Genomic DNA, 13004 nt, shown 5'->3' on the forward strand with positions numbered 1-13004 from the left:
GGTTCAGATTGACTTTATAATAAGAGTATGCTATAAATTCAAATGTAAAATAGCTTTATTTTGAATAATAAAACCTTTATTTTGAATAATAAAACATTTCTCTTATCTGAAGTTCTCAGTAAGATATATGGAGGTGGAGAGAGAGTCTAAGACCTTAGAAAAGATTTGAAAATTTTCTGCCCTAGATTATTCCTTTCACCTGTTTCAGCTTTGCTTTGTACAAAAAATGTTATGATTTACAACTCAAAGTGAAGAAGTTGCTATTAAGTATCAAGAAAGGTATTGCATATAGTTAAGGAACATGATAATCTTCTTGCAAAGAGTAAATTAGAGTCTGGATGTGGAAGAATACTTGGTCTAGAAGACCTCTTTTAAAAAATGGATTGCAGCTGGGCACGGTGGCTTACACCTGTAATCCCAGCACTTTGGGAGGCCAAGGCAGAAAGATGACTTGAAGTCAGGAGTTCGAGACTGGCCTGGCCAACATGGTGAAGTGCCATCTGTACTAAAAATACAAAAATTAACCAGGCGTGGTAACACACACCTGTAATCCCATCTACTTGGGAGGCTGAGGCACAAGAATCACTTGAACCCAAGAGGCAGAGGTTGCAGTGAGCCAAGATCACACCACTGCACTTCAGCCTGGGCAACAGAGCAAGATTCCATCTAAATAAATAAATAAATAAATAAATAGTGATTGCAAAAGTACTTGCAAAGGAAACCAGGAATTCCCTCAGATAATGGCCCAGAGCTTTTCCATAAAGAATGGAAGAGACACCTAAGCCTGAAAAAGGTTGCAGTACCTTTCATTCCTTCATTCAAGAAATATTTATGAGATGCCTACCTTGTATCACACACTATACTAAGCACTGGGAATACAGAGAAAAATCCCTGCCCTTATAGATTACATTCCTAGTAGAGGGAAGACAAGAATAAGCAAAATAGTAAATTATATAGCATTTCTGAAGATAAGTGCTATGGATAAAAGTAAACCAGGGTGGCGGGTAGACAATATTAGAGAGAGAGGTTTCTATTTTTAAAAGGATGCTCAGGGAAAGGCTGAGGAAGTACTCGAGTAGCCTGAAGGGGAGTAAAAGAGCGTTTCGTCATCTCAGAAAAGAAGATTCTAGGTGGAAAGAGTAGCAGTGCCAATGCCATGGTGAAAGCATGCCTCAGATGTCTGAAGAACAGCAGAGGCTAATTTGAGCAGATTAAGCAAGAGAGGGAGAGAGTGGTTGTAAATGGAGTTGGAAAGGCAACAAATGGGTCAGATCATGGCAAGCCTCACAGGACAATCCCAAGACTGCCTTTTACTTTGGGTGGCAACGGGAAGCCACTGGAGAGTTTGGGGCAGAGAAGAGATCTAACTCATGTTTTTATAAAATCACTCTGGCTGCTGTTCTGGCAATACTGTAAGGGGAAAGATAGAAGCAATCCGTTAGAAGGCCAGGACAGTTTGCAAAAAATGGCCTCCAATTGCTCCCAATCTCTGTATACAAACTGCTTTACAAAGTGACTTTGCTGCTCCCCTCAGAAAAAAAAGTAGACTAATTTTCTATCCCCTTCATCTGGCTTGACCTGGTGACCTGCTCTCACCAACAGCAGGGAAAGTGAAGCTGTAGAAGTTCTAAGTCCAGGCCTCAAAAGGCCACGTAGTTTCCTCTTGCTATCTTGCTTCCATTAGACCGCCATGTAAAGAAACATAAACATGAGATAGTTTACTGACCACGTAGAGCAGAGATAAGCCATCTCAGCTGAGGCCTCCAAACCTACCAGTGCCCATCACTACATGAGTGAGCATGGGCAAGACCAGCAAAAGAACTGCCCCCCATCTACCCCAAGCCCAACCTAAGCTGCCAACCACAGAATCACAAACTAATAAATAACTATTGGTTTAAGCCACAAAATGTTGGGAGTAGGTCACAATTGATAACTAATATATAGAGGCTACTGCAAGATCGGGACATAAATAATGGGGGCTTAGACTAGGGTGAGAGCAGTGGGTAGTGACAAGTACTTGGATTCTAAATACATTGTGAAGGTATAGCCAACACACTTTCCAAAGTAACAGTATATATATAGATTGTGAGATAAAGAAGAGTCAAGGATGATACTCAGGTTTTTAGCCTATGTCATAAAAAGGATGGAGTTTCTGTTAACTGAAATAGGGAAGAGTATAGGTAAAAAAGGAAATTCCAGAGTTTAGTTTGAAATATATATTAGTCATCCAAACAGAAAATGCTGAGTAGGCACTGGATATACGGAGTCAGGAGTTCAAGGGAAGGCCAGGCTGAAAATATAAATTTGGAAGCTAGTAGGGTATTACTAGTATTTAAAGCTAATATTTAGGCCAGGTGCCGTGGCTCACACCTGTAATCCCAGTACTCTGGGAGGCCAAGGCAGGTGGATCATTTTTCGAGACCAGCCTGGCCAACGTCTCTACTAAAACTACAAAAATTAGCCTGGTGTGGTAGTGCGCACCTGTAGTCCCAGCTACTCAAGAGGCTGAAGCAGGAGAATCACTTGAACCCGGGAGGCGGAGGTTGCAGTGAGCCGAGATCGTGCCACTGCACTCTAGCCTGGGTGACAGAGGGAGACTCCATCTCAAAAAATAAATTGGCTGGGCTTGGTGGCTCACGCCTATAATCCTAGCACTTTGGGAGGCCGAGGTGGGCAGATCACGAGGTTAGGAGATCGAGACCATCCTGGCTAACACAGTGAAACCCGTCTCTACTAAAAATACAAAAAATTATCTGGGCATGGTGGCGGGCACCTGTAGTCCCAGCTACTTGGGAGGCTGAGGCAGAGCTACTTGGGAGGCTGAGGCAGGAGAATGGCGTGAACCTGGGAGATGCAGCTTGCAGTGAGCCAAGATGACGCCACTGCACTCTAGCCTGGGGGACAGAGCGAGACTCCATCTCAAAAAATAAAATAAAATAAAATAAAATTAATTAATAAATAAATAATAATAATAAAGCTAATATTTAAAGGCTGAATGATATGATCCAGAAGTATAAGGTCTAATGACTGAGCCCTGAAGCACTCCAATGTTAACAGCACTCTTATCAGGGAGATAAGGAAGAACCAATAAAGGAGTCTAAAAAGGGACAATGAGGTAGGAGGAAAAACAGGAATTGTGGTATTTTTGCTAATAAGGGAAGAAAGTGTTTTAAGAAGCAGAGATTGGGCCAGCACCATGGCTCACACCTGTAATCCCAGCACTTTGGGAGGCCGAGGCAGGTGGATCACTTGAGGTCAGGAGTTCAACACCAGTCTGGCCAACATGGTGAAACGCCATCTCTACTAAAAATACAAAAATTAGCTGGGTCTGGTGGCACATGCCTGTAATCCCAGCTACTCAGGAGGCTAAGACAGAAGAATCACTTGAACCCAGGAGATGAAGGCTGCAGTGAGCCGAGGTCACGCCACTGCACTCCAGCCTGGGCGACAGAGTGAGACTCTGTCTCAAAAATAAAAATAAAGAAGCAGAGAGTGACTAGCTGTCTCAAAAAAAAAAAAAAAAAAAAATGCTGACAGGTCAACTGAGAGGTAAAAATTTGGAACAGACCTTTAGATTTAGGAAAATGAAAGGGCCAGACATGGTGCCTCCGCCTGTAATCCCAGCACTGTGGGCCCAGGCAGGAGGATTGCTTGAGGCCAGAAGTTCAAAACCAGCCTGAGCAACATGGTAAGACCCCCACCGCTACAAGAAACAGAAAAATTAGCCAGGTATGGTGGCACATATCTGCAGTCCTGGCTACTCAGGAGGCGAGGCAGAAGTACCACTTGAGCCCAGGAGTTCGAGGCTGTGGCGAGCTATGATCACACCACTGCACTTCAGAGTGGGTACTTTTAGTAAGAGTAATTTTTTGATAGAGGTGATGGAGAAAGCCTGATTAAAGTGGGTTTAAGAAAGAATAGAAGGAAAGTAATTGGACAGGAGTATAGTTATACCATAAGGGGTAACAAATAAATCGTGCAGTGGCTTAAGCAGGAATGGGGTCAAAAGCTATTATTTTAACATGGAAAAATACCAGCATACTTGCATAATGAAGGGAATAATCCAGCAATGAGGGGAAATGCAATGTTCAGAGAGAGAGAGATGCTGGAGCCAAATCCTTGGGAAGGTAAAAGGAATAAGACCTAGTGCATGAGTGAGGAGCTGTCCTTAGAAACAGACTCTAGGTCAGAAAATAACAGATGGCAATCTTAGGTAAATGCAGGTATGCCAACCTCCCACATTCATGGCAATTGCCATTCACATTAAGGCATTTCCTATACCTCTGGGCCCAGAATTGACCTAAAAATACTCAACATAACTTTCTAATACTACCAATAGATAAGAATTGGCACACATAATGAAATGTATTTGCAAAAGTATTTTGGGAGTTCAAAGATCAGGAAAAGGTACATAAAAGCAAATAGGCCACACTGTCCATCCTTTCTCTGACAGATAACACAAATATTCACTGGAGACATATATGTTATTTTTAAATTTAGAAACAGTACTATGCCAACTGTCCTACTCTGACAGAAACTATCATGACTTGATGGGTAAATGTTGACAACAGAAAGCTTCATCAAAATTTAAAGTCCCAACTACTAAAAGCTAGCCATGTGCTTCAGAAAAGCGCTGTCACCCTTATACCCAAATCTAAGCTCTTTCTTACCTGTCTTCTCCTCTAAATAATCTTTCCTCGCTCTCTTACTCCTTCCCAAGCTTTTACACTGATACCATAGTCAATAAGCTTTCTTATATCCTCAGCCTCTTCACTAGATGCTCCCCATACCTCCTAGGCCTAATAGAAACTAAACTCCCCTTCTTTGGTGGCCCCCATCAGTAAAGGCTAATCATCCTTACAAGTCCCAAGGCCCAGAAGAATGTTTCCAGACCACTTACCCCATCCCACCCCCACCCCCTGTACTTTTGAGGGCATAACATCTAAGTACCTTCATCTCTCATCTATAGTGATCACCACCATAGGCAATCTAAACCTCAGAAACTAGGATCACATTCCACCCTTCCTCCCTGGGTACCACAGTTATCTACAGTCATCTGCGTGAGCAATTCATCCAATGCACCACCAGTCTCATGGTTCCTGAACAACTCCGTTTCTACCATCTATATCCACAGCCAAACCCTACATGCCATCTGTACCCTAAAAATCTTCAATTCTAATATTCTGCTCTGACCAGAGGATTTCTATCCTTTTCATTATCTCCCTTTTAGCTACAAACACTTGTATATTTACTTCATCCAGACTTTTAATCCTTTGAGCCAATTATGTTATCTCAATCTTTCAGCTCCTCCTGGCTCTATCGTCATCCCTATCCAGTCAAAACTTCACATTCCATCACTCTGACCATTCTTTCACCAATATTTTCAACTCCTTTGCATTCTTACCGTATGCACGTAACAAAATCCAAATATTGTATCAATCCAACTATTTATCATCTCTGATTCTAGTGAATTTTGCTGCCAAAAGTCACAAAATCATATGAACTAGTATTATTACAAATTAATGATCCTGGCCTATCTGGGAAACCTTCCAAAAACTGTAGTTAGCTCTTTCTCCTATTCCCTATGGTATCTGACCAGTCTCTTCTTGTTGGATTCCCTCCCTCCTTATCTTCTAGACATCCACTGTCATTAGGCTGTTCCTTCTGTCTTTTTCACTGGGTCATCTTTCCTAGAGGGTGGTGTTTCCCAGGGTTTCCCTTTTGTTTTATTCTTTCTTATTCTACAAACTCTCTTAGGCATCATCCATTCTCACATTGTTTTAACTACCTATAAATTGATAGCATCCTAATCTCTATCTCCAGCCTAGAATCCTCTCTTTATCTCCAGACCAAAGCAGCCAAATGCCCACTGAACAGCACCAATTGTGTGACCCAAACCCATGTCCAAGACTACTGATCTTATTCTCCCCATACATCTGATATTGCTCATGTGATTCCTATCTTGGGAAGTCATAAACCTAGGAGATATCCTTGACTCCATCACTTCTTCATCCCCTACATCCATCTGGCCACTAACTCAATCACCTTAATATATCTGGAATTCATCCTGTTCTCTCCAGCACCACTGCATTTTCGGAGTTCTGTCATATGTAATGCAAATGTTTGCCTTACTCCACTACAATTCATTCCTCATACTGCCTCATGAAACCGATGTTAACTTTCTTCCACTTAAAATCTATTACTCATGGATCACCATGGCCTCCAGATGAAAGCTCAAAATGGCTAACATGGTGTGGAAGAGAACTTTCACTATTCACCCCTTGTTTACTTTTTAAAGTTCATCTCTCTATTCTCTATCTTAACACATTAAGGGTCTATGTTCTGTCTCTAACCTATCTGTTTGTCCTCACTGCTTTCTTGTGCCCAGATGCCTTATCCTCTAACCTCACCAACTAATTCCTACTCACTTTCAAACTTCAATTCAGATGAAAATTCCTCCATAAAGCCTTCTCTGAATCTCCTCAAACCTCGCACAGTTTTCTCTATCCCCCACTATACTATGTGAACGACTAATTATAATGTTTATCCCATTGTATCTTGGCATTGTTTATGAAGTCCATGCAATACTGTAAGTTCCTTAAAGAAAAGTTAAGGACCTAGCACCAAAGTAGTTGTATCTTTGCTGAATGAAGGAATAAATAAAAAATAATGAATACAATACCTTTAATAACTATGACTCTTTAAAAATCACATTTACTTAAATGTTTCAACAATTAAAAACATTTAATAAAAAGTTTCCTCCATTATTCTCCATGTGTATGTCCTAATAGCATATACTAAAATCAGGTTTGGTTACATAAACCAACATGCGCAATGATTGGGAAATAGAGTAGAACTTAAGAATAAATTATGAAAGCAGGTAGGCCAAATAGAAAGGCTTGTCAAGAGAGAAGTGAAAGATACACCCTGGCAACCAAAAAACTTCATAAAACTACAGTTACAACACCCACAATTACTGTATTACATTTGTTCAACATATGTATCAGCCAAATTAGCAAGAACTCATCTGACCAAAAGGAGATTAGAAGATACCTTCGAAAGCATAAATCTCCAGTTTAGGAGCTTCAGTGGATGGTTCATTGGTCCCTAGGCAAGTAAAAAGATAAATCTTTAAATAAATAATAGTAATAAACTGACTATCTATGCAAGTTGGATTCTCAACTTCCTTTGGCCTAAAGAAATGTTTTCCCATCATGAACAATGGAAAGCTATACAGTATTTAAAGTCAAGGGTTTTGAAACATCTTCAAAATATATAAAACTAAAGTAACTCAGACTAATTAAATGAAAGCCAATATAAACTTTTAAAATCATAAACACAATTTTATTACTTTCAATATGACCTGAGTAGGAGAAAAAAAAAAAAAAAACTATGAGGCCAGAAGTACTTAGAGGGTTATAGAAACTAAATTTCAATCCATTGTTTGAAAATAGATGGGCTCTTCCACATCACTTAAAACTTTGTTGTTTCAAATCATTTACATGGAGGAAATTCACAAATATCCCTTGTCCTATCAGCTTAGCAAATCTTGTTTCTTATCATGTGGAAATAGTAACAAAACCTCCATCAATCTATTACTAATTGTGAATCACAGACTTATATAAGTATACCATACTTTATTATACCATACATATCTGGATCTATAGATTTCTCAACTCCTAAAGAAATACGTACTACCCACTTGATCAAAATTTAAATTATCACCCTAATTTTCTTTTTGTGGTTAAACCAAGTTCATTGTTATACATCAAGAAATACTGATTAAGATCAAGCTTTGCTATAGACTAATAATCCTGACACTATTATTTCCTTACACTTCATCCAAATATAGTTATTATTTTTCATTGTGGTTTTTTCCCACTAGAATGTTAATGTCCTCAGCTCTTGAATTCTCCCCCTTAACCTTCCAATCTTGATCAGGTCCATTTCTAGAACTGAAAGATGTAGCACCGACGCTGAGGGATCACTTGAGGTCAGGATTTCGAGACCAGCCTCGCCAATATGGTGAAACTCCGTCTATACTAAAAATACAAAAATTAGCTGGGTGTGGTGGCATGCGCCTGTAATCCCAGCTACTTAGGACGCTGAGGCAGAAGAATCACTTGAACCTGGGAAGCAGAGGTTGCAGTGAGCCGAGATCGCAGCACTGCACTCCAGCCTGGCGACAGAGTGACCCTGTCTCCAAACAAACAAACAAACAAAAAAATAGCAAAGGCAAAATTTTAAAAAGTTATATTTTCTTAAATTTTCCAAACTTCTAATAGTGATATAAACAATTTAATTCAACTAATCATTTGTGGACAATATCCCAAAAGTATCATGAAACTAAGAATATTGTGTCTCAGACTGTTTCATAAATCATTTTAGACGGAGAAAAAGGCCAAACGATTTACTGGTAAGCACCATCAATCAATCAACAAATGAAAAACTCTGGTTACACTTCCATGAAAATTTTGATTTCAAACTATTTATTACAGGGCGCGAGGCCCTGTTCCGCCTCCTCCAGCTCCTCCTGATAACCTTTTGGTTATCAGGCATCAACTGGAGGCAACAATCAGTTAAAATCCAGTAAATTTGGGGTTAATGAAACAAATGTTAAAATAGATATAATATTGATAAATATTAGCCAAGCGATGGTAACTACCTAACATTGATTAAGTAAGCAAATAATCAAGGCAAAGGTTTTAGCTTCCACTAATCTATAAAAGCAAGTCAAAATGCTTTGAAAATTGCATTTTCATGCAATTGTTTCAATATCATACCTTTGTATGTAACATTAAAAAGCTCATGATTACTTCATTTCAAAATTTAGATGAGTCACAGTGCTTTCTATGCAGGAATTGGATGTGAATCAAAATTGTAAACATGCACTTGCTTGGTAGTCAAAAAGTGAATGTGGACAGATACAATGTTCGTTGACACAGTAAAACATAATCATAAAATGTAACCTGTGTTTTTAAAATAGTTACTTCCTAACTGCTAACACAGTTCAGGAAACATGCCATCTACCCCTCCTCTCCTTGAAAATCTCAAAATTGTACTAATCCCATTCCCCTTCTTACAGATAGGCCACTGAAACCTGGAGTCATTACTGATACAGTTATCAGGATTACACCCTCAGAGCCACGATGGTTTCAGGGATACTAGAACCTGAAAATAACAAAAAAAAAAAAATCCAACTCAAATCTAGACAATAAAACTAGCATATAAACTGGAAGAAAACGCAGGAAATGCCGATTTTAGTATCTGGTATGAGGCTGACCATTAAGGAATCCATCAAAAAAGTTTGCAATGTATGAATGAATGACTGCATGAAATTGGCAGGATTTCATTCATTTCAAAAGCTCCAAATTCAGGAACCACACTGAGATATCAGGACGCCACAGCTGAAACTAAAATTCATGAAGGGTAAATGCAACATAACTGCACGTCTCCACACGTTAGCTGCTGCGAAAATTTCAAAACATATATCTAACATACTCTTTCTTCAAGTAATTGCCGCAAGTGCGGACGGAGCCAGAGAACTAGGAGGCTGAAAACAGGCCCTGCTCACCCATAAGCCTTTGCATTATAAGTGGACATGATCTGAGTGAGTCACCGGGAATGAGGAGACAGTCACCCCAGGCCAGGCAGGACGCGGCCACAATCTCCTGCTCTGCCCCCAACTAGGGAACCGGTCGAAGGAGAGTGGGACGACTGCAACCTGCTGCAGCTAAGTATGCAAGGATAGCGCCGACCGGCTTCCGAGTCGACATCCCACTGAGTCCCACCGCAGCCACCACAGCCAGCCCTGCCCAGGTATCTCGGAGCTCCGTAACCTCAGAAGGCCTAGTCCTCCAGAAGCTGAGAGCCCCAGCAGGACCGGACGAGGGCAAAAAGCCCCCCTCCCGGCTGCCCCTCGCCGCGACGCGGCCCTGCCGCCACATGCTCCACTGCCCCTTCTCCCAGCTCAGCCCCAGCCCCGCAGGGCCTCAGCCGCCCTCCATGCAAGCCGACCGGGCCGCAGGCGGCGCGACCCGGCGGCTCCCGAGCAGGGGGGCAGCGGTGGCAGCCCGCCGCCCCGCACGGCTTACCTCCTTTCTGCCACAAGCTCAGCCCAGCGCCGGCCGCCTGACGTGGCCCGCCCCGCCGCCTCGAACGCCCGGGGGCGGGGACTGCAGGAGAGAGCCAATGGGCTGCACATCGCGAGGCCCTGTTCCGCCTCCTCCGGCTGCGGCCCGCCCTCCCCGGCTCGCGCGCACGCGCGTCTAAGGCCCGGGCCGGGCACTGCGGTTGAAAGGCGGCGTGGGCGGCGGACCCGAGCTCCGCAGCCGAGCTGGTGCGGGGAGGGCTGCGCGCGGGGGCTGGCTGTGGAGCAGCACCGCAGTGAAGAGTTAGCCCAAGGAAAAGCAGATTAAAGGAAACTGCCTAGAGATGCCACTGCAGCGTGCCCGGGTAGTCCTGTTGGCAGCCTGCCCCTATGCAGCTTTTGGCAATACAAAACAGCTTCTTGGTATTTGGAGATTTTGTTTCCCGGGGGAAATAAATAATACTGATAACATTAAGGATTCAGAAAATTTAAAGCAGACAGCCGACTTGCAGCGAAGACGCTTCCTTCTTCGTCTAGTAGCTACTTGGTGTCTTTACTTCATTTGGCCAACACAGAACACTGCAGCTCTCGACGCCCCTGTGGTATATCCACTTGTTAGATAGTCCTGAGGTAGTTCTAGCCCAAGTGTTTCTGCTGATCTAATCTGGGGGGAATTGGCGCGAGTAATTATTCTGTTACGATTTTCCCAATACTTACTGAATGATAAACATGTATTTTCTCCTGGGGCGGGGCGGGGGCTTCCACGTGGGAAGGCTGTAACAGACAGACAGCAGCCACGATGATACACGCTGAAAACAGCCAGCAGAAAAAATGAGGAGAGAGTGGTATGACGGAGTGGAATTCCGGTTGTGGATGACAGAATGGAAATTATGCGCAAGATGAAAGAGTTAAGACAAATTACTCTAAAAATATCTGACTTAGTTGTTTCTAAACCCTGGGGCACCCTTAGGAAAAAATAAAAATAAAAAAATAAGTGCCTGGGCCTCATCACTTGGTTGAAAAATCTCTGCTGCCGGACCTTGACATTGATATTTTTCTAAGTTTCCAAAGTCATTTTAATGTATAGACAAGAAGTTCTGTTTCTCATTTGTAGGAAGAATTTGGTTCCCCATCACCTCAGAAAAGTAATTATGTATCACAGATACATAATTATCAGTTTTCCCAATAACCAACTATGCATTCACCCTCTAAGAATTTATCTAAATTAATCTTGGGGCCAGGTGGGCTGGCTCACGGCTGTAATCCCAGCACTTTGGGAGGCCAAGGCGGGTGGAGTTCGAGATCAGCCTAGGCAACATGGTGAAACCCCATCTGTACTAAAAAAACATACAAAAATTACCCCGGCGTAGGGTTGCGCGCCTGCAGTCACAGCTACTCTACTCAGGAAGCTAAGGCAGGAGAATCGCTTGAACCCGGGAGGCGGAGGTTGCAGTGAGCCGAGGTGGCGCCACCGCACTCCAGCCTCTGATGGCGTGAGACTCTGTCACAATCAATCATTCAATCAATCAATATTGAACCTACTTAAAGGTATTCAACCTCTGTTATCCTTTGCTTGAAAGGAGTTTTATAAGGCTTATAATTCCCTTTTTATGGACTTTGATGATATTCTCTTTCAGTCTTCCAAATGCACCAGTATTTCTTTTAGGACTATTTTAATATTTTTTCTTCTATTCCTATATTTCTTGAGGCTCATTAGTCAAAATTATAATTAAACACATAACTCTGTAAACAGCGCTGTTCTAAGTATATAAATTTATTTAATCCACAGAACAACTTTATGAGGCAGTTACAGTTATTACCCACATTTTACAAATAAGGAACCTGAGGTACAGCAGGTGAAGCATCTTGACCAAGGTCATGCACCTACCTAATGGCCAGGCCAAAACTTGAATCCAAGCACCCTGGTTCTCAATGAATAAATGTACTGCCTCTGTTGTAGAAAGCCTGGTTTTAGGAACACACAGGGAAATGCCCATTTAAAGAATGATGTTGAGTCTACTTTTGACACTGTTTTAGTATGTTCAGGCTGCTATAACAAAGTATCTTAGACTGGGTAATTTATAAACAATAAAAATTTATTGTTCACAGTTCTGCAAGTTGGGAAGTCCAAGCAAGGTGCCAGCAGATTTGGTGTATGGTGAGGTTCCATTCCTCATGGATGGTGCCTTCTATGTATCATCACAGGATATAAGGGGAAATAGATTACCTGAAGCCTCTTTTATAAGGGCACTACATGAGTCCTCATAACCTAATCACCTCCCAATGGCCCCACCTCTTAATCCTGTTGCATTGGAGTTTAGGCTTCAACACATTAATTTTGGGGGACACAAACATTTAGACTATAGCAGACACCTATCCTAGATTCAGATTTTGGGCAGGATTGAGGAACTTGACCATTAAACTTGGAGCCTAGAACCGATTTGACTGCTTTTACTGCAGATCTAGAGTTAAGCTGGAAGTCCATGGGCTCACCCCCTCCTCCTGGGGTATACTCCTTCCATACAGGAACTGCAATTCAGCAGGGATCATTTCACCTTTTTTTAATCTAATGCTATACCAGGCACTGTGGTAGGCACAGGAGATACCAAGATGAAAGACGTATTCTAGAGACTTACGGAGCCAGCTCATTCTGGAGACCAAGTCGGCAGCCACTAGATTTATTTTGACAAGACTAGAGAGATAGGCTTTTAGAACCAGAAAGGATCTCAGAAGTTGCCGTTCATGACAAAGTTTTCTCTGACAAATTCTGAAATTAAAAAATATGGACAATGTATTAAGTTTTCATAAAAATAAATTTATTCAATTTAAAGGACTGTCCTTTTCCTGAGATTATGCTTTGTTCTTTTGTTTTGTTTTGTTTTAATGTTAAAAGTACCCTCTCAGGCCGGGCATA

The 13004-nt window shown here is 41.9% G+C and overlaps 1 protein-coding gene across 11 annotated transcripts in view; it reads right to left on the bottom strand.

Moving 5' to 3' along the window:
* Positions 1–10170, bottom strand: part of FOCAD (focadhesin) — a 319540-nt gene extending 309370 nt beyond the window's left edge. For 3 of the 11 annotated variants that reach the window (XM_063714188.1, XM_063714187.1, XM_024252335.3), the window contains exon 1: positions 10095–10159. Coding sequence is in view for 1 of the 11 variants with exons in the window: in XM_063714183.1 (XP_063570253.1) it covers positions 7054–7107; positions 7836–7866 (85 nt within the window). In the remaining 10 variants the exon portion in view is untranslated. Of the gene's footprint in view, positions 1–7053; positions 7108–7835; positions 8282–10094 lie in introns of those variants that run through there. The other 8 variants (XM_063714186.1, XM_063714184.1, XM_063714185.1 and 5 more) reach the window with 7 other exon arrangements.
* Positions 10171–13004: the final 2834 nt, after the last annotated feature.

The sequence above is a fragment of the Pongo abelii genome, chromosome 13 (assembly GCF_028885655.2).
Source record: "Pongo abelii isolate AG06213 chromosome 13, NHGRI_mPonAbe1-v2.0_pri, whole genome shotgun sequence".
In the NCBI taxonomy this organism is placed as follows: Eukaryota; Metazoa; Chordata; class Mammalia; order Primates; family Hominidae; genus Pongo; species Pongo abelii.